Raw genomic sequence first — 22,697 nt, 5'->3', positions numbered from 1 at the left:
GTACCTGCTGTCGTTCACGGTTGAATCAAATGATCTCAGTGATGAGTAGCCAAGCGGTAAAGCCCGCTTGCTTAGAGATTCCAGGGTAGATCGAATGAAAAGCACCATACTGCTTGTTGGGGTTCAAACACAAATCTGGCTTAAGGCTGCATTGTAGCTAGTTTGCCGAGCCGACAACCATGCCTTTCTGCTCGAAATATGTAAGAGTATAACAAGAACCAAAAAATGCTCTCAATCTGTCAATTATCCTTAAGAATTAGTAAAACGTGCGCATTCCGGCACGCCACCCTCCGAATGGCTTCAGAGGATTTTGTTTTCCCCTTGTATGGGCTCGTTCACCTAACCCCTTAAAAAGTGAAAATTGTCTTCTTGAAGAAGCCCTTTACAACCGATCCGGCGATGGTCACCTGAACAACAGCCAGCACTTTCCCACACCGTCAATCCTCGCTCGTCAGTACACGTGCACGAGCACATGTCAACTGCAGTCCAATGATGATAAGATTTAGGTTGCGAAAACTGAAGATATTTTTTCTACAACGTAGAAAACATGTCTCCCTTATGTTCCAATGAAAAAGCGCTACTTTGTAAAAACAAAAACAATATTGGTTTCATGTTTTCCTTATATGGTACCTTAGACCAAAACATCAAAACATGAACGCTGTTTGTAATTTCTAAGATGTCAAAACATCCTAGGGGCTAAATCCTGTTATCTACAAACGCAATACATGCAAAACCTGCTTTTTTTTTTGCCATTGAAAAACACACTTTTTGACGAATTAATGCTTTGCTTACCTAGTTATCAAGGGCATTCCAAGCTCTATCGTTCTTAAATCATGTGCACATAAGCGCACGAATGAGAGGAAATTTGAAAGAAAAAGTATATCATGACCTGAAGTTGGTAGACAAAACATTCAAGCTAAAGAGGTTGGTTCAATTCTGTCTCAGGAATTATTCCGTATTGAAACATAAATAATTTCGAGGCATCTTAAAATTCAACGACAGCTGCTTTCTTTCAGAAAGAGGCAAAACCTCAGGAAAGGTAAATAACGAAATTTGTGGCTTTTATCATGTTATTTTTTCCAACATATTTTGCCTTAGAAATGTTTCGAATAGAAATAAAACGCGCGCCGAGTTGATGTCTGGTCGATGAAATGAGAAAGTTAGCTTAAGTAATTTCAGTTCCTCAAACTTAGTATCCGTTGGCCTGTTGATGTTCCAAACGCCAATTCTAAGGCCCTTTGGTTGGAAGCTTAAAGATGCTGAAATGGCAGAGTTTTCCCAGGTTCGGATTTATACCGCCAGCAGTCAGCAACGATGTCTTGTTGTTTTGAAAGGCTAAGCGCCTATCGCGATATACTTCAATTCTAACTGAAGAAGAAGAAAATTTTCTTCTTGTGATGTTGATAGCTATGCTTTTAGTTATTATTAGGTTTCGTTGGAACATGTTTCGTTGGACAAATATCGGCGAGGAAGGTAAAGAAAAGGCAAGCCAAAGCGAGTCCTAGTAGAGCGCCACAGGCCGCCATCTTGAAATCAGTCGATTGTCCGCCACGGGACGAACCAAGATCCTACTTCGAGTAGATGGATATCTCCGGATCGATTTAAGATATATTGATTTGCCTCAATTCTGAATCAAACTAGAATGGTCTGTAATGGAGGTCAGAGCAGAGTGAGTCCCTGGATTTTGAAAAATAGCAAAGAAAGGGTCATGATCCTGCCACGACTTCAAGCAAGAATTTTAGAAAAATTTACTCGTAACGCACATAAAAGGTAAAACTTCAAATCTCTCTCCCTGTGGAAAAGGCTTCTGGAAAATCTTGTGGTGTTTACGAGACGCGGGCACCACTGCGAAACACCTCCTCGCGGATCTAAGGCCAAATTTTGAACATTATGGTTTTTGAAATTGAGTTAAGGCGCTCCATATACAGAAAAGCTAAGGAAGGCTCAGTGAGCCACCAGTTGGTGTAACGGGTAAAATCGGGTGTACTTTATGTGTAACAAAAGCAAAATATAATTTTATCATTAGTTTTCGAGGACTGAGACTAAAGGACATTCAAGACTATATCATAACCTACCATTAATAAAAGCCACGCGATATGCCTGTACAAGTGCTAAAATCCTAAAAATAAGAGCTCCTCTTTGAAAAGGCTAATTAACTTTTTCATCGAAAATAGAGCCTTTCCTAAACAATGGAAAATAGCTCAGGTGTCAAAAAATAGTAATTTTTTATTCCTTTTTCATCTCAGTTATAGATCGTCATTCATTTTTTATATTTTAAGCTTTATCTTACTGAGGGACACAGAGTCATCCGTTTCACTCCTGTCACGCGCTCTACTCTGTCACGCGCTTCACTCTTCAGATAACGTCAGTTATGACTTTGTAAAATGTATCATAGAAATTTTCTGTAATGTGCTGTTCAAAGTTTTTGTGATCTGTTTCAATTTTCTTAGCCTTGGTGCTGGTATCATGGATAAGGAAGAAGAAACATACGACCGTTGCAAGACTGTCCAAGTTATCAGACGTACTAGAAATGTTTTTCCTCATAAGGATGGCTGTTGGTCTTGGTTGGTGTGTTTTTCTGCTGTTCTCTCCAACGTCGTAATTTGTGGATTTACATTTAGTTATGGCATTCTATTTCCTGCCATCTTGGACGAGTTTAAACAAGGGAAAGCTAACTCAGGTACATTTCCTAACTCACAAATGATTAAAATTACGAACACTGGCGAGCAAAAGGACAAGCTCTCGCCTGAAATAAGTTCAATACAGGTGGACATATAAAAACAAAAGCCTCTGTTTAGCGCGATATATATTCACGGATGTTTGTCCGTGGATGTTTTTCCGAGATTGGGACAGTTTTCCGAATGCGAAGGTTGAGGAAAATTTTGAGCTTCGAGGAACAGATAATGTCCAAGGACAAACACAGGATCTTTTTCCACGCCAAATGAAGTTTGTTGTGTTTATCATCCGTTAGATATTTTTGCAACGCGTGAAGAATATATTTTCGAACAGTTTTGTTAGCTGTACGTGGATGTTTACTCCACAGCGTTCTCTGGTCTGCTGGTACGACTTTGTGAACAAATAATACCTTCCTCTGGGGCAGTAGCTAAACGCTTTCATATCTTGAATTCAATTTAAACGAAACAGTTTATCACAGTAGATGTTATGTTTGAAAATTTTGGAATATCTCTTGAGTTATATCTCAGATATACCCCAAGTTATAAATGAGACATATTCGATCACGTAATGTGTTTAGACCAATCGCGCGCGAGCAAAAGTGTTTGATATATCATGATGAACAGTTATTCCACGAGGGCGCGTTGGATATGAGATGATAGATGGCCAACGGGGCCATAGAGCTGTGCCTATTGATTTAGTTTGGCGTTGCAGCCATTGTATAAAATCATCGTAATAAGAATTACACAGCAGAAACTCCATAAGTGACTGTTGAGGATGCTGCACAAACTATCTCCAACCCTTTAAATTGTAAATTCAACTTTAGCCTATGTAGGGCTTTAGGCTACCATTGGGGACGAAGGGGTGTGCGAGATAAAGAAAACTAATGCGCTTTTTAGCTAAAGTTGGCTTTTCATCTGACTCACCTTGCTCCTTCGCTAGTCCCCATAAATTGACTACTTGAAGCGGGCTAATATCACCACGTGTAAACTTCTGTATCCATGTTTGACCATAGCAACTCTCTTTGCAGCTTGGGTTGGATCAATCGCAATGATGGGTATAGGCATTTATGGTCCACTGATCGCAAGGTTGTATAATCGCTTTGGTGCTCGACTTGTCTCATTTGTTGGAGCCATAATCTGCACTGTCAGTCTTGCTGTTACCTCTAAAGTGACAAACCTGTACTTGATGTATTTAACCTACGGATTACTGTTCGGTTTTGGCTCTGGCAGCATCTACCTGGTGACCTACATAGTTGTGCCAAGATACTTCATAAAATGGCGCTCTCTTAGTTTGGGTCTCATAGCTATGGGGCCCGGTGGAGGGATGTTTATCATGAGCCCTGTTGTGCATGAGTTGTTCGTAAGATTTGGATGGAGAGGAACATTTTTAGCAATGGCTGGTATTGTATCCGTAACTTGTATTCTAGCTTTGGTTTATAAGCCAATTATGCTAGACTCTGATGTGGAAGACGAGAGTAATGAGTCAGCAAAGGATGATAAATTCTGGGATGTTACGATCCTCAAGCACAAAGTGTTTGTCCTTATAACAGTTGCTGGGTTTGTGTACTACCTTGGCCACTATACTCCAGCTGTACATATAGTAAGTTTGAAATGAGCCCATATCACCCACCTTTTTCACATGTACATAACGCAGTAGTACCGTCACATATCACGCCAAGCATTTCATGCATTGTGTTCTGCGTATCATGTCACGGCCTTACACACTGGGACAACGGCTAGAACACATGGCTTACGGCATTCAGTACTTCGAGAATTGCATAACACACATCGCTTACTTCACGTCAATAAAAATCATCAGTTATGAGTATAAAACACTACACAAAATCTCACCCATCTTCACGCACATTCGCATACTTCAAGTCATACTTTCAAATTGCATTTTATGTCACAAAACTCCCATATTTAACATCATTAGTCACAGATTTTATTGCATTACATCCTCATTACAAAATTACTATTTGGAAGCGGCAGCTGGCTTATTTTCTTCCTGTTTGCTGGTATAGGTTCGTATTTTGGAAGGCAAAGGAGTCCCAGAGGCTAAAGCAGCACGTTTGTACATCTATAGTGGTCTAGCTTCCTTGCTAATCCGACTGGTGATTGGTCAACTGAGCGACGTTGCTTGGATCAATATGTTCTAATTTATTCAATAGCCACAGGTGTTGAGTGTGTGGTTACCTTCCTGTTACCTTTCGTAATCACAAACATTAGCCTTGTTATATACTTTGTGGTGTTTGGATTGGCTGATGGTGCAATGGGTTGTGGTTTGCCCATTGTTGTGATAAACAGTCTTCCAGAGAAAATGAGACCATTGGGGATCGGGGCTTACAACTGCCTCAGTTGTTTTTCCTCAGCTTGTGGTCCGGCTCTTGGAGGTAAAGTATAATTTTGTTTGCTTTTTAAACGATCAGTGGAATCCCCTTTTACAGTTGACGTACAGTCCCCTCAAGCATTCGTTGGGGGGAAATGTGTGTCGGTTATATTGACAATCGCTCTTGCACGTGCGCGGACTAGTTGGAGAGTAGTTTCCTACATTAGTGTAGGCGAAAGGGAGGCTCTCGGGCGAAGGATAGCTATTCCAAGTGCGATAGATTCTTATTCTTTTTTGTTATGGGTTTTTTTTAAGGTCTAGTCGCAGATATAGAAAGATCCTACGTCCCTATGTTCATGATGGTTGGTGCTTTGTTAACTGCTGGTGCTGCGATGTTAATTGCAGTTTCTTGCGTGAAGGAACCTGAGTTGCTGCGCCCGATTTCGTTGAAAGAAATTGAAAAGTGGGAGGTGGAAGCTCTTGTTGTTGTAGAAAAGTGCTCTGTTGTTTAAATATGGTTTTTTCTCGTTTTTCTTATGTTGTAAAAGCCGTTGTAAAACACAAAATCATGCCAAAATGATATACTTCTATTAGGTGCTGCGCCACCAAGATCTCAGTGTCCTTTATTTTACGTGTACGCGCGTTTCGCCTCCAACGCGGTTTTGGTTGCGGAGACAGAACTGTCACAGACGCTTTAGTGTTGTGACCAAGGTAAACTCAAGCAGGCTTTTTCACATACCTGCTTACTTTTCGGTTCTCTTTGACCACTAATACTATAGCAATGAAATTCATACGAACCCCCGAAGGAAAAAATCTACCCGGCTATTATCATCTACCCTCATTCTCGACCAACTGTAGGTCATGTAAACATCCAGTCCCTTAGGCGTGTATTCCTTGGTCCGACACATTTTAGTGGGATTATGTGCATGTCAAGAGTAAACTTGACAGTGACGATACAAAGCAAGGACACTACTAAGCAGATAGAATTTAAGCTATTTGAGGCATAATCTTTTTTCTTCAATTCATATTTGTTTATAAAAATTTAGTCATTTCTAATTGAGTATTCATCATATTTAGGCAGCTCTGGGGATAAAGTCTTCATTCGTCAGCTGACATCTACAAGAGATTGAGTAAATTTACAATAAAAAAGCTGTTAACGAGAGACAAATCTTGTCATACTTTATTTCAAGTTCTTAATTATTTCACTATTTTGAAGTAAGTGATAGCTAGACTGTAAAAGCCCAATATGCATGATTTATCGACAACTATTCAATTATATAAAGACATGGGTATCTTCTAGCCTCTTCGCCTTCGTGAGAGGAATTTTAAGCCTACCTTGCGAATATAATGCTTTCTTGGTTGAGTAGGAACACATCGTGCTTCAATTCAAATATTTGTTTTATTATAAAAATTTAGGCATTTCTAATTTAACATTCATCTTATTTAGGCAGCTCTGGAGATAAAGTCTTCATTCCTCAGCTGGCATCTACAAGAGATTGAGTAAATTTACAATAAAAAAACTATTAACGAGAAGCAAATCTTGTCAGACTGTTTCCAAGTAAGTGACGGCTAGACTAGTACTGTAAAAGCGCGACATGCGTAATTTATCGACAATCATTCAATTATGTGAAGACATGGGTATCTTCTAGCCTCTTCGCCTTCGTGAGCGGATTTTTGAGCTTATCTTGCGAATGTAATGCTTCCTGGTCGAGTAGGAACGTATCATCATTGCCGGACGCTCGGTGATTATTAGGTTTTGTTTACATACTTGCTAAGTTTTGAGAGCTTTGTTTGACTTAAACTAAAATAAGTCCCCATATTTTTTTAAAAGCTTGTTGACACAATAACCACGAGCATCGAAGTCGCATACGGAATCCAAACGAGAAAAGGGATGTTGTACGGAAGCATATACAGAAGTGTCACGGGTTTTTAATATGAATTTGGTGCCCAGCATCAAATGGTCCTGTTGAACTTGCATTAAGCTTAGATCATCCTTGTCTGTTTCGAAGCCCGTGGGCGGTTTTTTGGGATACCACTCAAAAAGACGTTTCCAAATAAATTACCTACGCGCATCCTTCGAAAGAAAAAAAAAAAAAAAAAAAAAAAAAAAAAAAAGAAACAGACAATAATAAAAGTACATGCCAGAATATAGACATTTTCCCTTTATGCGGTCGAATTCACGTGATGTCAGTTTAGCATAATTTTCATGCTTCGTTTCCTGTGTTGATCGATTTTCTTAAACTTTCGTTCTTCGTGAGTACCTCACTCTTAAATAATCAGTTCTAGAGATTTAATGATCTCTGGGCGAGCAGCCAGCGAAAGATGGAGTGAATTTAAGGTAAGCGAAGCTATGAACGAGAACGAAATCTTCTGACTAAGTCTCCGGCATTTCAAGTCCAAATTATAGCACTGTCTTGAAAATCACGCGACTAGACTAAAAAAGCACATCTTGCATAATTTATCCAAAACTACTCAATCCTGATAAGACATGAACAGGGGAAAGGGAGGCTCCCCTTCCCTTTCCCCTGCTTCGCGCCTTCCAAGCCGGAAGCCTGTTCGCAGGCTAGCGTTGTCGTGTTGCTGTTTCTATTTTCTTCATTAAATGAAGCTGTTTTTCTTCGTTTGATTCATCTAATAAACTTTCATTTATATTTGCCAGCCATTCTGACTCTTCGTTGTCGGAAATAAGATTCAAATTGACCGCCATTTTTTTGTTTTCGTAACTACAATCCAATTCTTCAATTGCGCGATGCGAGAAAACCTGTTTAACCGATACTCTACCATAGACGACTACAAATGCCGCGTGATATTTGTACTCGTCTATGGCCTTAATTGTACTCTACGAAGTGTAGTTAGATAATAAGTTACTTTATTGACAAATCCATCGGTCGAAAGCGAACATACTGTCTTATTGCTGAGTTTTGACCCTTACATTAAGAAAATAAACTCCTTCATGCTAAACTTGTAATGAAATATGCGGTCTAAATCTCTCTCAGCAGAATTTTCGGTGACTGAGAGAAGTTATATTCTCTTGCAATGATATTGGTTCGCATTTTAAGATTGCACACAATTTTCGTCTCTTTGGAGTAATAAAACCTTTGACCTATCAGTTTAGGTAAATATCCGATCAATAAGGCAAGAACAAACAAAACGGTGGAACAAGAATGATCAAGTACATAGCCCTATGAGCCAGGTAAACCACTTTGATAACAACATCAGTTTGTCATTTGTCATTCGCAGCCGTTCTTGGCGTCGTCATTGGGTGCATAGGTAGCCCCACAGGCGGCCCAAGCTCTCTTTGAGAACCACACAAGGAACATAATTTGCATATCGATTTATAAGGATTTGTATGGGATTTTCTACAAGATATCCATAGAGATAGTAAAAGTGAAAATATTAAATACAAATGGCTTACCTTGTTCCATACGTGTGTTGCTTGCTCCTGGTGTCGTTATTTTACCGATTTCGCTTGATGTAAGCGGTTTTTTTTTAATCCTGGTTTTCTCTTCTTTAAGAGAAGAGAAGGCCGAATACTTCTGTCCAGACAGCCTTCCGAACGAAGTAAAAAAATCCCGAGCTAAAATGTACCCACGGCCACAAATCCACTGCAGAATTCAAGGGCAAAGGTTGACCTTTCATTTCGATTCTCTAGCCACACAATCTCAGCCCTGCGATCGACGCCAGGCGGGTCTTCGTGTCCTCAGTGAAACGTTAAAACGTTTGTAGACATCCGAGTCCTTTTTAAAAACGACACAACGACCGTTGAAATAGCCCTTCTCGCATTTGTGTCTGCAATGCAAAGGGTCCGCGGAGTTACAGTTTCAGGACGAGGCTATCGGGTCAACGTTTCTCGAGAAACACCAGAAACACTCCACGTCTGACCATATAACTCTGGAATCTGCGTTTTTTTCAGCCGAGGAAAAGGTTAGAATTCTAAGTGGTAATTTTCCTGGCATCACGAAAGGAAGATTGAAAGAATGGCTGTTATTTTGGAAAGGAACGGCAAAATTTTGTCGCGTTCGTTCATGACTACGAATGTTGTTCCTCTGTCGGCCTTTTTGAGCTTTAACTCAGAGTCACGTTTCAAGGCCCTCAGCGCCTTGCGTTCGGCCGGAAGCAAATTATCTTTTGGCTTTGTAATTTCTACTCTAAATAGCTTTCAAGGGCTACTGATTTTTGCATTGGTGGTATCCATGTAGATTTGACGTGGCAGGGATGGGTTTTTTTGTCCTCCCCTCGGAATATGTAAATCAGACGCATTCTCCGTGCGAACTGATCAAAGTCACACAATAGTTGTTGTCTAATCTGTTTTTGTTTTGTAGCGGGTGTTGGAATGAATTTAAGCCCTTTTTCCAGTAAATTAATCTGGTCGTTTGTAAGTTCTTTATTTGAGAGGTTTTTTATGTGCGTTTTGTTCGCCTCTAGTTTAATAGTTGAACGCGTTTGGCGTCTAACTTTTCTGCGCTTGTTAGTTGGTAGCCGCTTCACTTTTGAAATTCGTTTTTTGGCCCCATGTTTGTATTGGGAGTCAGAGAATACACGTGTGTACTTTTCAAATTCTTTATTCTCCATTATTCCTAGTCTTTTCATCATACTGCCGAACTGAGCGATTTGTTCCTGGAGATTAACAGCTATTTTTTTGACCGTCTCGATCGTTACCGATTGTCTTGATTGCTTTCAGCTTGCGCCACACGCGCTGATTCGATCGTACTACAATTCTTAGTGTTCAGTGTTCCATCCGTTTTGGCTCGTTTTCTTTTTCGTATTTCACGTTCATGGGAGCACATGATCGCCTTTACTGTTTCTTGCTCCGCGTTGTTACGGATTTGCTTCATCTCTTTTTGGAAATCCTCGTCCGCTCTTATTTTGGCCCTCGCCCTATATTTTAGGGATTCTGGGCAAGATCCTTTTTCTTTGTGCCTTGGTAGCGCCTTGTGATCGCGTTTTCGGCCTGGCTGATCTTGTCCTCCGCAGATATGTTTTGGCTCGTTTTTCTTCTTTCCGTGGATAGGCTGTAGCGGCGATGTTTCTTGTACTGCTCTGTCCTTGGTCGGCTGGTGCTGTTCCGGCTTTGACGTTGTTGTTTAGGTCTTTTCCCGCTAGACATCTGCTACGGAGGGATTTGTTCGTCATCCTCGGACTTACCGAGTAGATCAGTGTCGCTGGCGGTGTCATATGCGGCTTCCATGTTTTCTTCGTTCTTAATGGCATTGCTTTGGCCCGGGGCGTTTAGTAGCCCATCTGCCGTTAGAATATCTTCCGACATTTTCTGTAGGTGGTCAGGCAAGACCGCGGTTTCGATCCTAATCTTGTGGATCTCGTCAGTTGCCTATTCACTGAATAGAGTGTTGCACCCGTTCGCAATACATATATCTTATTAGACGTTTTGTTGTGTAGTATCGCTGAGTATTTTTACGAGTTGTGCCGTACTTTGACGAGCCCGTAGGGCGAGTCAAAATACAAATAACGAGTAAAAATACTCAGCGATACTACACAATAAAACGTCTAATAAGTTATTTATTATCCAACACGCCAAACTGTTATTACAGTGGGGGCGAATTTCGCGGATATTTATTTACGGGGAGTGCGTGACAGAAGTATGCGATGCGGAACGGAATTGGCGCGTTGTTGTGTCGTTGTTTCTATTTTCTTCCTTAAATTAAGAAATTTTCTGGTCGTCAAGCTGTTTTCCTTCGTTCGATTCATCTAATGAACTTGGACCTATATTTGCCAGCCATTCTGACTCTTCGTCGTCGGAAATATGATTCAAATTGTCCGCCACCTTTTTTTTTTTTCGTAACTACAGTCCAATTCTTCGCTTGCGCGATGCGAGGAAACTTGTTTAACCGGTACTACAATAGACGAGTACAAATACCGCGTGATATTTGTACTGTCTATGGCGTTATTTGTACTCGTCTAGGTGTAGTTGGATAATAAAATGTCTAACCATGACGAGAACACGCTGTATCCTTAAGAAAATGAATAAAAATGCCTCCAAAAGTAGCCGTTTGCTTCGATTTTACTTGAAAGTTTTACCTGTGTGACCCGTAGCCTCGTTTCGAAACTTCAAAGTCCGCTGAGCTCTCGTACAGTGGGCGTAAATGCGATAAGGGCTATTGGCTTGGTAACCTCGTCATGTTGGCAAACCAAGACTCGCCGGGGTACTAAACCTGAGGGGACCCCTGGTTTTACAAGAAGTTTTGTTGACAAGTTGAGGTCTAGTATCCCCGCGTACTACGAAAACGAAGACCCTGCATTAGCCCAAAGCATTGCTTACTTTTTAACGAGAATTTTCCAGCAGAGAAAACTTAACGACCGTCAGAATCTATTTTAGCTACGAAATACAGAAGTAATCGATTATTTATTGACAGAACCCAAGAGTCATTTTTGCGGTACAAAACGCGTTCTCTGTTATTCTGTCACGCAATGCTAACAATAAATCAAAGGCGGCTGGCGTTGGAATTCTGCCTGCTGTTCCAGAGTAATAACATGTGTAGTAAGTTTACCCGAGGAAACCCTCGAGAATATCAACATCAAATTGGCTCGCTAACGAAACAGAACAATGACAGGACGGGCCGTATACGGGCAGTATAATAGAGAGCTTTAGATTCGAGTGCGAGAACGAGTACGAGTACGAGTTTTAACCGCGCGAGATCTGGCACTACTATCTCGTACTCGTAGTCGTGCTGACGAAAATTGTAACTTTAGATTCTAAACAAATGTATCGATCCGAGTGCGAGGGTTTTACTGTAACAATCTCGCCATGTTTAGCCAAAATAACTATCCTATTAGCATCCGTTTACCTCCTTTGCGATTTATGAAATCACAACGATGGGAGGCAACATCCTTACAAGCAGTATGAAAGGATTGACGATGTTTTTGACGCCATTTCTCCTGAAGAGTTTGCAGCCGAGCTCAGGTTTGTCATCACAGGATTGCCTCTCCTTCTTCGGGCATTAGCAATTCCAGAAATGTTTACTTGTGCCAATGGCACGGTATGTTCAGGAACGAAAGGGCTGTTGATTTTATTGAAACTTTCTTCTTACCCATGTCGTCTCTCGGATATGATTCCTCGCTTTGTTCAGTGCCCGAGCTGAGCTTAATCTTCAACGAGGTGATCAGCTTTACTTACACAAACCATGGATACTTGCTCAGAGATCTCGATCAACCCTGGCTGAGTAGCCAACATCTGGAAGACTTTGCTCTTGCTGTCCATGGAAAGGGAACAGCTCTTGAGAATTGCTAGGGATTTGTAGACCTGATAGTTCGCCCAATTTGTCGCCCAGAGGAGAGAACCAGCGTGTACCCAGTGGTCACAAAAGGGTACATGCCCTAAAGTTTCAATCATTTTTTGCGCCAAATGGTTTAATAGCCAATTTGTATGGACCAGTTGGTAAGCTAATACGATTATTTGCATCGTTCTGCTGTAATGCCTCCCCTTATTTAAGCCCCCAAATTTGAAACTGAATTGAAGTGTCACCACCGTAAATCCTCGAATAAGCACCCCCTTCGTATAAGTTCCCCTCCTATCGACCAAAAATTTAAAATACTATTTGGGATAACATTGGATCAGGATCTTTCATTTAATCGCCAAATTGAGGAGTTATGCAAAAAGTTGGCGAAACGTATTGGACTCCTTCGTCACATAAGTCCTTATCTGAAACGCAATCAACGTGACATATACTACTCTACGATCATTAAACCTGTAATGCTTTACGGTAGCACGACATGGACTTCTTGCAGTAAAGAAAATCTTTTGAAAGTCCTGCGTCTTCAAAAACGTGCGGCTAGAATTATCCTTGATGCCGAAAGAACAACACCTTCTGTCGGCTTATTTAACACCTTAAAGTGGGTTCCTTTTTATGCTGAATCATACGTCAATCGATGCGCTCTAACCTACAAAAGGCTTAATGGAAATACCCCGCAATATATAAATGATATTCTTATCAGAAACTCCGACACTCATAATAGACAAACCCGTTTCTGTAATTTAAACTTAATGTGCCCGCGTTTTAAGAGAAGTTCTGAAGGGGGTCGAGCGTTTGCTGTGCGAGCCACGAAAGAATGGAACAAATTAAGTGTGGACATCAAACGGAGTACCAGTGTAAAACGTTTTAAGCGTTCCCTTTTTAAAATAATTTTAGATAATCAAATTCTTAGCAAATTATTCCTGTAATTTTTTTTTTTATATTTTTAAATATTTTATGATGTATATAGGTTAATTATTTTATTTTAATTATTCCTAATATTGTTACGTTTGTTACAATTTCTTTTTTTCCGAATTTTAATTTTCGAGGGCCATTAGTTTATCAGTTTCATTACTGTCACATGTTACCCTCGTTAAATAAAGTCTTACTTACTTACTTACTTACTAATAAGTACCCCCCTCAAATAAGTGCCCCCTCCCCTCCCCTCATTTTGTGGATGAGTAGTGAGAGCAAAGGATGCATGGTTTTCATCGTGTAGTATTAGATTTGTACATTGCACTAATGGTGAGTTAAACTCTAGGATCAGTTTTTTACGTCAATAAATAGTTAATTTTGTTTATGTGTAGATGATGTATTAAAAAAATGGTCATGTCATGCCACCATTTGGGAAAAATTAAATAAGCGCATTTTCTCATAAATTTGAATTAAGCTCCCTGGAGGCTAATTTGAGGATCTATGGTATCTACACCTAGAGGAGTGGGCTGGAAAGATCAAAGCTATCAGGAAACATTTTCGGTAGTCAGCCCCTTGGTAAGAGCTTCATTAAATGTAGCCTACCCTTGAATCCTTACACGAATATCTATAACCCAGCCCCTACTAAATCAAAATGGCTATTAACTAATTAACTTGGAAAATTGAAAAAAAAATTAAATCACAGTTTGTAACTCAACAGTTACCTGCAGCTACAAGAGTGTTATAACACTAGCTACTGATATAAATCCAAGTATGTTTACTCTATAAATTTTCATTTCAGAGTGTAAAAGGCATGATGCTGGTATGTTAAGAATGTTTGGCCTCCTTCATAACCTTCAGCAGCATTCATTTGATACCAGTGGACAGCCACTGTGTATATATGGCGACCTCGCCTATCCACTCAGATTCATCTTAAAGGATGAAGTAAAGTCAGGGAAGCTGTGGAGTGGGTGTTAAGCAACATAGTCACATACTTCACTTTCCTAGATTTTAAGAAAAACTTAAAGATTGGATTAAGTCCAGTGGGTGTAATGTATTCAGTGTGTGCTCTGCTTTGGAATGCACGTACCTGCTTATATGGATCAACTACAAGCACCTATTTTGATGTTCAACCTCCTACATTAGATGATTATTTTCAGGTTTAAAGTTCTTGATTTGCTACATCATAGTTAGTACCAACCATGGCTACATTTAAGCAATGCAATTTGGCAAAGTGATGAGAAGATAAAAGAGAAGTAGTGAACCAAATTATAATTGTAATTATATTTTCTGCTTGTAAATTTCTATGTATAGTTAGCAATGAAAGGAGTAATTGATGAATATGGGATGTGGATCCATGGCCATCAATTTTTTTTCCTTTATGGAGAATTTTCAAATCTAAATTAATTTACTTGAGAAAATCAAAATTGTAAATATGTATAATTTTTAATTTCAAAACAGCTGAACTGACTTTGTAATAATAATACAGTACATTTATATGATACAACTAAAAAAGATGTAAAAACAATGTATTCAGATATTTTACCATACAAACTCTTCCTTAGTTTTCATTTCATAAATATAATGGTATTAATATGACAATAATTATGAGAAGCTAATAAAATGTTTCAGTGTTCAAGGTTTTATTATAGTGTTCGGCGATTTTCTTCCAAGATATACCTCTCTCTTTTGAATCTGGTCAGTACTTGTGAGGCTCTTCAACCAGTACTTCTCTGAGAAGCATAGTTTCGTGTTTCCTTTCCAAATAAAAAGTTCTCGTTTCGCTATCACTACGAATTGAAGAAAGTCGGGAAAGTGTCAACCACATCACAACAATTCACTGTTTATATCCCTCGTGTATGGTTAAAATTCAAAGGGTGAAAGTGCTTTGTAAGGCTCTCATTTTTCAATTTAAATTTATTCGACTGGCGATATGTTGTTTACGTGTGTAGACCTCAGAATTTCGTGAAAATAGGTCGACCAAGGAGTATCAAATACGAATGAAATCAGGGTTTGTAATAACATTCAATTCGATAAAACCTCTGTATACGGCTTTAAGTTTGCTTTTGCTGACTTAGAAAAAGACTAGGGTAAGTTTAAAATACAAAATACTCACCTTTCGAAACTCGTTCTCTAGAGGACGACTTCTGGTCAAAATCTCGTTGTCGACGAGCGGCGGACGACGAGTTTCCCGCTTCCGTGACAGTGTCACGCAGAGCTACGAATGCGCAATGTGAGCACGCTAGTAAACTCGTACTCGTACTCGTTCTCGTACTCGAATCTAAAGCTCTCTAATAATACGGGCAGTATATTAATGGAAGAAACGCGTGAAGTGTAATGTATTATACTACTAAACGTTGTTACTGTTTAATGTGCGTTTAACTTGTAATTTCTACGGTTTTCTGTTTACAGGGTCTTCGTTTTCTTACTACGAAAACGAAGACCGGGTCTTAGGTCTTATGTCTTCGTTTTCGTGGGTCTTCGTTTACGTAACACCCCATCGTCATTCGATGCATGACGATGCATGACAAATAATCAAGAAAAAAATACACACAGCCAAACAATTCATGTTTAGACTCGTGCAGTGCTTCCTCAGCGTGAGTTACGGAAAATTTAAAATGCAATTATTTTGCGTTAATCTGTTCAAAGTTTTTTATGATCTGTTTAATTTCTATTTTCACAGTTAATATCGTCAGAGTTAATATCATGGATGGAGAAGGAGAAGCACGTCAAAATTTTAAATCTCTCCAAGTTGTCAAACGCCCGGCCAAATGTGTTTCTCCTTATAAGGATGGCTGTTGGTCTTGGTTGGTGTGTCTTGCTGCTGTTGTCTCAAACGTGTTAATTTGTGGATTTACCTTCAGTTATGGCATTCTATTTCCTGCCATCTTGGACGAGTTTAAACAAGGGAAAGCTAAATCAGGTAAATTTCGTTATTAACACATATTATTTGTTGTCGCCGACGAGCTCGGGAACGCTGAAGGACTCTAAACGAAAGAAATGGAATGATCATCTCTATTTGAGCACTAACTAGACAGAGTACGCGTCATGCTTTAAATTTAACAGTGTAATAGGACAATCCGTGATATCATGGATTACAGACCGAATTGGACTCCACTCCGTCCTATTACCATTTTTAACCTCAGTGACACCTGTGGTTCTTTCAAATTTGTACATGTAACCCGGCTGTCTGTTGCAATTCTCTCAACAGCTTGGGTTGGATCAATCGCTATGATGGGTATAGGCATTTATGGTCCACTGATCGCAAGGTTGTATAATCGCTTTGGTGCTCGACTTGTCTCATTTGTCGGAGCCCTAATCTGCGTATTTAGTCTAGCTGTTACCTCTAAAGTGACAAACCTGTACTTGATGTATTTAACCTACGGATTACTGTTCGGTTTTGGCTCTGGCGGCATCTACCTGGTGACCTACATAGTTGTGCCAAGATACTTCATAAAATGGCGCTCTCTTAGTTTGGGTCTCATAGCTATGGGGCCCGGTGGAGGGATGTTTATCATGAGCCCTGTTGTGCATGAGTTGTTCGTAAGATTTGGATGGAGAGGAACATTTTTAGCAATGGCTGGTATTGTCTCCGTAACTTGTATTCTAGCTTTGGTTTATAAGCCAATTATGATAGATTCTGATGTGGAAGACGAGAATAGTGAGTCAGCAAAGGATGATAAATTCTGGGATGTTACGATCCTCAAGCGCAAAGTGTTTGTCCTTATAACAGTTGCTGGGTTTGTGTACTACCTTGGCCACTATACTCCAGCTGTACATATAGTAAGTTTGAAATGAGCCCATATCACTCACCTTTTTCACATGTACATAACGCAGTAGTAGCGTCGCACACATCACGCCAAGCATTTCATGCATTGTGTTCTGCGAATCATGTCACGGCCTTGCACACCGGAACAATCCTAGAGCACGTAGCTAACGGCATTCAGCACTTCGCGGATTGCATAACACACTTTACGTCAATAAAAATCATCAATTATGAGTATGAAACACTACACAACATCTCACCCAGCTTCACGCACATTCGCATACTTTAAGTCACGCTGTTGAATTGCATTTTATGTCACACAACTCCCATATTGAACATATTAATTAGTCGCACTGATTGTAGTGCATTACATCCTCGTTACAAATTTAATTTTTGGAAGCTGACTTATTCTTCTTCCTGTTTGCTGGTATAGGTTCGTTTTTTGGAAGGCAAAGGAGTCCCAGAGGCTAAAGCCGCACGCTTGTACATCTACAGTGGTCTAGCTTCCTTGCTAATCCGACCGGTGATTGGTCGACTGAACGACGTCACTTGGATCAATATGTTCTATATCTATTCAATAGCCACAGGTGTTGAGTGTGTGGTTACCTTCCTGTTACCTTTCGTAATCACAAACATTAGCCTTGTTATATACTTTGTGGTGTTTGGATTAGCTGATGGTGCAATGGGTTGTGGTTTGCCCATTGCTGTGATAAACAGTCTTCCAGAGAAAATGAGACCATTGGGGATCGGGGCTTACAACTGCCTCAGTTGTTTTTCCTCAGCTTGTGGTCCGGCTCTTGGAGGTAATGATAATTTTTTTTTTTTTGCTTTTCAAACGATCAGTGGAATCCCCTTTTATAATTGACGTACAGTCCCCTCAAGCATTCGTTGGGGGAACATGTGTGTCGTTTATATTGACAATCGCTCTTGCTCGTGCGCGGACTAGTTGGAGAGTAGTTTCCTACATTAGTGTAGGCGAAAGGGAGGTTCTCGGGCCAAGGATAGCTATTCCAAGTGCGATAGATTCTTATTCTTTTTTATTATGTTGTTTTTAAGGTCTAGTCGCAGATATAGAAAGATCCTACGTCCCTATGTTCAATATGGTTGGTGCTTTGTTAACTGCTGGTGCTGCGATGTTAATTGCAGTTTCTTGCGTGAAGGAACCTGAGTTGCTGCGCCCGATTTCGTTGAAAGAAATTGAAAAGTGGGAGGTGGAAGCTCTTGTTGTTGTAGAAAAGTGCTCTGTTGTTTAAATGTGTTTTTCTTCTCGTTTTTCTTATGTTGTAAAAACCGTTGTAAAACAAGAAATCATGCCAAAATGACATATTTTTACTAGGTGCTGCGCCACCAAGAATTCAGAGTCCTTTATTTTACGTGTACGAGTGTTTCGCCTCCAACGCGGTTTTGGTTGTGGAGTTAGAACAGTCACAGACGCTTAAGTGTTATTACCAACGTAAACTCAAGCATCAGGGATCAACGAACGCTTTTCATTCCACTAATTTATTCGTGTTTTTCTCGTTGCCACGTTCCCACCAATAACGTAGCTCCATTTTCTGCCCTTAAAAGCACACACAACCCACAATTCCTCTATTCGCTCCGACGAAGGGCTAACGCTCGAAACTTCAGCTTTTGTAATCGTTACGGTGGCCAATTTACCATTTCAACTTTGTTCATATATCCAAATTATTTCGTTACTCCCAGGGACGCAGCCCCAAACAGTTTCTTTAGAAACTATCAGCCTTTAAACTGAAGCAGGCTTTTTCACATACCTGCCTACTTTTCGGAGCTCGTTGACTACTAATATTATAGCAATGAAATTCATACGAACCCTCGAAGGAAAAAATCTACCATTACCAGAAATTCGAGTCATTTCGTTCACACGATACTCAATGCCTGCGGTTTCCCTCATAACGTTAAGAGCATGCTCGTTAGTGTCGGATTGCCGAAAGAACATGGTGCCATCAGTAAGATGCAAAGAGCGTGTCGATTATATTGCGTCAAATAATCTCTCTTCTGCGGATTTAGAAACTGTTTATGGTCGCTTAATAAATCAGACATTGTTTGAGCCTATATATGCAGTAAAAAAAGAAAGAAAAATGTTGCAGCTGCTACTGAGCAATGTCGTAAGATTTGAATTTGAATTTGCAAAGCGGAATATACAACTTTCAATTTCGTAAATTAACTTTCCTGATTTAAATTCATAGATTATTAAGTCGCTCTTACGAATGAAAACGCGCGGTTATTTTACAAAATGGCTACGAAACGAAGGAAAGAAGGAGGTATGGCCGACATTTTCTCCCTTCCTTATGACGGGTATGTTTTTCGCAGCGGCTTGGGGAATTAGACTAAATATTACTTTTAAAACCTGCTGACTTTACCGAACTTGCCGATCGATCTACGGGATATTTCGATCATTTTCTGAGTCCTTGTCCTTAGACTATAAGCTGTCGAGAGCGGGGGAAGATGAAAAGTGGGAGTTAGAAACTCTTGTTGTAGAAAAGTGCTCTGTTGTTTAAATGTCGTTAGAGAGCCAAGGATGTCCTTTAGAAATGTATACACAAGTGCCACGGGATATTGATGTGAATTTGGTGACATGCTTGAACTAACATGTACGGGCGTCATTAGTTCACTTCGATCGTCGAAGGTCTAGCGGAAGAAGCTTCATCCGAACGAAGAACTGCATTTTGTTCTCCGTTTTCGGTATGGCTCGATCGACTCCACAGACTTATCGGAAGAGTTTAGAGGATCCTAATGGAGTGTTGGCTTTTCCCGTTGACGATTGAAAGTGTGGCCATTTTATGGCCAACGATTTATTAATCTAATCTGAAAGTGAACAGAAAAAAAATTTAGATGTAGATATAGATATTTGCGGCATTAAGACAGGCTAGCCCAGTTGATCTTACGGCTGGTTTAAATGGGGGCCGCTATAAACAACGGCGGGGCCAGATCGCAACACCGTGAGCTTCGGCCCTTACGGTCAACATATTTTCATTACTAACGGTTAAAATTTGTCAATTTATACGCCTAACGACTAAACATTTTGTTGTTTTACGGCAAATCATCTTTGCTCGCCTCGAGCATCAAACGGTCATGTTGAGCCTGCGATATATCTGGATCATCCTTATCTGCTTCGAAGTTCGTGGGCGGTTTTTGGGATGTCACCCAGCACTCTCTCCAAGATGTTCCCAGAAAGACTTTCTACGCTCATTCTTTAAGAAAAAAGACAGGAAAAAATAAAACCATAATGATAGCCATAGTGTCAATAATAATTGTAACATAACCAAAGTAAAGTGCGCGCTCTGACTGGTCAACCCAGTGTCCATCATTTGCCCATGGGGTGAGCAAATACAAAGACTAGTGCCTGTGCGCTTGTTTTTTTCTGGTCACGTAGGGTTTCAGTGTTGAATAAAAGTGAACTCTTTCGCTACAATGTATCAATGCTATGTTATAAATAAATGGTAAACACCACAGCGTACACTATTGAGTTATGGATGGAAGCGTAAGAGTCGTGCGGAGCGATAACCGAGAGCGACTCCAGCTTCTTGAGTCAGCGAACCTCCCAAGTGCATCCACAACTCAAAAGTGTACGCTGTGGGGTACACCATATGTTGACGATTTCTTTCTATTCTCGCCCGACTGGTCCTTTATGAGCCAGTATGTAGACAGTTCCCCTTTAGTGGTGCATCATGCAGTCGAATTCATTAGGCATAGTTTTTATGCCTCAATTCGTATGCTCATTAGCTTAAAAGTTCGTCATTTAGTGAGCACTGCTCAGTTTATCTGAACAGCTCCAGAAAGAACAGATCACCAGGCGATCAGCCAACGAAAGGTGGATTGAATTCAAGGCGAAACTATACGAACGAGAACGGAATCTGCCTAATCTCGTGCATTTCAAAGCGGAACTATTTCAAGTCTAAATTATAATCACTGTTTTTATTGAAATTCAGGCAACTAGAATGGAAAAGCAAGACATGCATAATTTAATCCCAGCCACTCAGTTTTGCTAAGACAAAAGTAACTTCTAGATAAGGAAGAACTACAATCATATGCCTTAGCTAGGCTGAGCTTCGATATCGATTTGTGAACTGTGAACGTGAGGTAACATTTATTGAACGTCTTGTTTGTTAAATTAGGCTTTCATAACAAAACTATACTAGCGCAGTGGCGTTTCTTTAATTTTTTTTCGCCAGTTAAGCACTCTGGTAAATTATGTGCTCGACCACTTTCACATTATCTGTTGCTAAAATTTCTCTTTCCCAAGACTGGAAAATCTTTTGCTCCTACAAAGACGGTATTACAATACTCTTTTTAGAAACTACTGCAGCCGACGATCTACAGTGTATTTCCAGTATTGTAACACAACTAATCAAAGTATTTAAGTATTGGAGTTCAAAAGTACAAAAGCTTGAGCTCGGCTATAACTGAATTGAGCCATATATGAGTTCATAACGATTTTTTGAATGAGTACCCTAATTGTTCAAACACCTATCGTTTATTGCATCAGTAAACCCATGGGAAATCGAAGCTTATTCTATAAAAGGACTTACGATACATCAAGGGGATAAAAACTTTTTTATAATCTTTTGAACAAACTTTTTATCAGTTTTCCAGCGTATTAGTCCTCCTGGGTTGTTAGGAGAACACGAGAAACGTTTTTAAACCGACTTTCTCTCCAGCAGTTTCAAAATAATGTGACCGTTATTATGCAAAATTCCGCTGTGGGTGAGTGATTCGACAATTTATGCGGCTATGCTTGTGCTGAGCACCAGGGTTTGATATACCACCATAGAGTAATGCATAAATCCGACCAAGTGCTCTACACAACTGTTATATTGGAATAGGGGTGAACTTACTGATATGTTGAAAAACTTCAAACGAAATAATAAGACTAAAGTCTTCCGACATTTCGATCTAGCTAATAATTAGCATTGCCTTAGACATTCGAATTTATTGTGGCATTTTTTCAATACCGAAACGTTTTAATTGAAACCGGTTTTGAGATCCTGTGGGTGTTAAACATGTGGGTCGCTCAAACATTTACGTTTACATGTACAACTCAGTTGATAAATCAAATTATCTTCTAATTTGTAACCCCTCTCGAGCCCGAACTGTCCCTCCGCTGTCTCGAAATGTTTGATAGGGGCCTTAAGAAACCACGACGAGGACGAGGAAACAAGAGATCTAATTGGCAGAACAATAGCTCAGCACGTGCGTTTTGAAACTTTGTACATTTTGTCAGCCGTCCTATGCAAAACAGCAACGTGAAATCGTCAAAATTTGTGTCGTCTGCGAACCGAAACCGCGACGGCAAATTATTTTAATTTCCATTTGGAACTCAACGGCTACTTTATTCGTCATGCTGAAGTTGAGCTGTGGCGCTGTATGAGACAGTAAGCTCCTGCAGCCATTTTTAAAATTCTAACTAAGAGTAGAAATTCGTTTTTTAATCGAAGTCTTCCTTGGCGTGGCCGTCGTGGTTTCTTAAGGTCCCTAATTAAGATTGCGTGACAGGCAGACCCACAAGTCCTAAGCCACAATTGCAAGAGCACGCGTCTTTACCAGAAACAGCGGTACTCTTCATTTATAGTCAGTATTATTTCTTTGGTAACGTTAAATTATGCTTGAACGCTTTTTGGGGGACTCACGTATGAAATTGCTTGTAATAACTTAAAGCAAGTCTTTATCCGCTGTCGTCACTACGGTCAACAACCTAAATATAATTTTGGGAAATAAAAAAAAAACCAAGCAAAACTACATGTACATGGATC

General features: G+C 40.0%; 1 protein-coding gene, 4 long non-coding RNA genes and 1 pseudogene across 12 annotated transcripts in view; 3 read left to right on the top strand and 3 right to left on the bottom strand.

The window, feature by feature from the left end:
- The first annotated feature begins 394 nt into the window (after positions 1-394).
- On the top strand, positions 395-5,529 carry LOC111337254 (monocarboxylate transporter 13-like; annotated as a pseudogene). The gene is made up of 5 exons (XR_016001150.1): positions 395-1,770; positions 2,451-2,680; positions 3,704-4,275; positions 4,700-5,068; positions 5,320-5,529. The product of XR_016001150.1 is annotated as a monocarboxylate transporter 13-like (transcript).
- Positions 5,530-6,162: 633 nt separating this feature from the next.
- On the bottom strand, positions 6,163-8,619 carry LOC148729967 (uncharacterized). The gene is made up of 2 exons (XR_016001154.1): positions 8,420-8,619; positions 6,163-6,490 (listed from the first exon to the last, which is right to left on the bottom strand). It is a non-coding gene; the product is annotated as an uncharacterized LOC148729967 (long non-coding RNA).
- On the top strand, positions 7,168-18,428 carry LOC111337273 (monocarboxylate transporter 4). 7 transcript variants are annotated; one of them, XM_088759932.1, is made up of 6 exons: positions 7,168-7,342; positions 8,115-8,197; positions 15,847-16,086; positions 16,375-16,946; positions 17,363-17,732; positions 17,986-18,428. In XM_088759932.1, exons 3-6 carry the CDS (start codon positions 15,870-15,872, stop codon positions 18,180-18,182), a joined length of 1,356 nt encoding a protein of 451 aa, XP_088616058.1. In that variant the 5' UTR covers positions 7,168-7,342; positions 8,115-8,197; positions 15,847-15,869; the 3' UTR covers positions 18,183-18,428. The 7 variants fall into 7 exon arrangements, with proteins under 7 accessions (XP_088616058.1, XP_088616059.1, XP_088616061.1 ...); XM_088759933.1 differs by lacking the exon at positions 8,115-8,197 and having other exon boundaries at positions 7,169-7,342; XM_088759935.1 differs by lacking the exons at positions 7,168-7,342; positions 8,115-8,197 and adding an exon at positions 8,803-8,928.
- LOC148729966 (uncharacterized) lies at positions 11,507-14,809 on the top strand. Its single transcript, XR_016001151.1, has 2 exons — positions 11,507-12,397; positions 13,966-14,809. It is a non-coding gene; the product is annotated as an uncharacterized LOC148729966 (long non-coding RNA).
- Positions 14,591-15,483, bottom strand: LOC148729965 (uncharacterized). Its single transcript, XR_016001153.1, has 2 exons — positions 15,280-15,483; positions 14,591-14,953 (listed from the first exon to the last, which is right to left on the bottom strand). It is a non-coding gene; the product is annotated as an uncharacterized LOC148729965 (long non-coding RNA).
- Positions 18,429-19,701: 1,273 nt separating the features above from the next.
- The window catches only part of LOC148729964 (uncharacterized), a 12,109-nt gene continuing 9,113 nt past the window's right edge, over positions 19,702-22,697 (bottom strand). Inside the window, exon 2 of the long non-coding RNA XR_016001152.1 lies at positions 19,702-20,138. This is a non-coding gene — a long non-coding RNA (uncharacterized LOC148729964). The remainder of the gene's footprint in view (positions 20,139-22,697) is intronic.

The sequence above is a fragment of the Stylophora pistillata genome, chromosome 5 (assembly GCF_964205215.1).
Source record: "Stylophora pistillata chromosome 5, jaStyPist1.2, whole genome shotgun sequence".
NCBI classification, from domain to species: domain Eukaryota; kingdom Metazoa; phylum Cnidaria; class Anthozoa; order Scleractinia; family Pocilloporidae; genus Stylophora; species Stylophora pistillata.
The sequence above is the reverse complement of the archived record's forward strand: the minus strand, read 5'-3'. Positions and strand labels throughout refer to the sequence as shown.

What these genes read in the sequence shown, in the direction of transcription:
- LOC111337273 (XM_088759930.1), top strand. Translation starts at nt 15,819, where the DNA reads ATGATCTGTTTAATTTCTATTTTCACAGTTAATATCGTCAGAGTTAAT. An exon ending in ATACTCCAGCTGTACATATA is followed by an intron (nt 16,947 to 17,362) that starts GTAAGTTTGAAA and finishes TTGCTGGTATAG; the next exon opens with GTTCGTTTTTTGGAAGGCAA. An exon ending in TTGTGGTCCGGCTCTTGGAG is followed by an intron (nt 17,733 to 17,985) that starts GTAATGATAATT and finishes GTTGTTTTTAAG; the next exon opens with GTCTAGTCGCAGATATAGAA.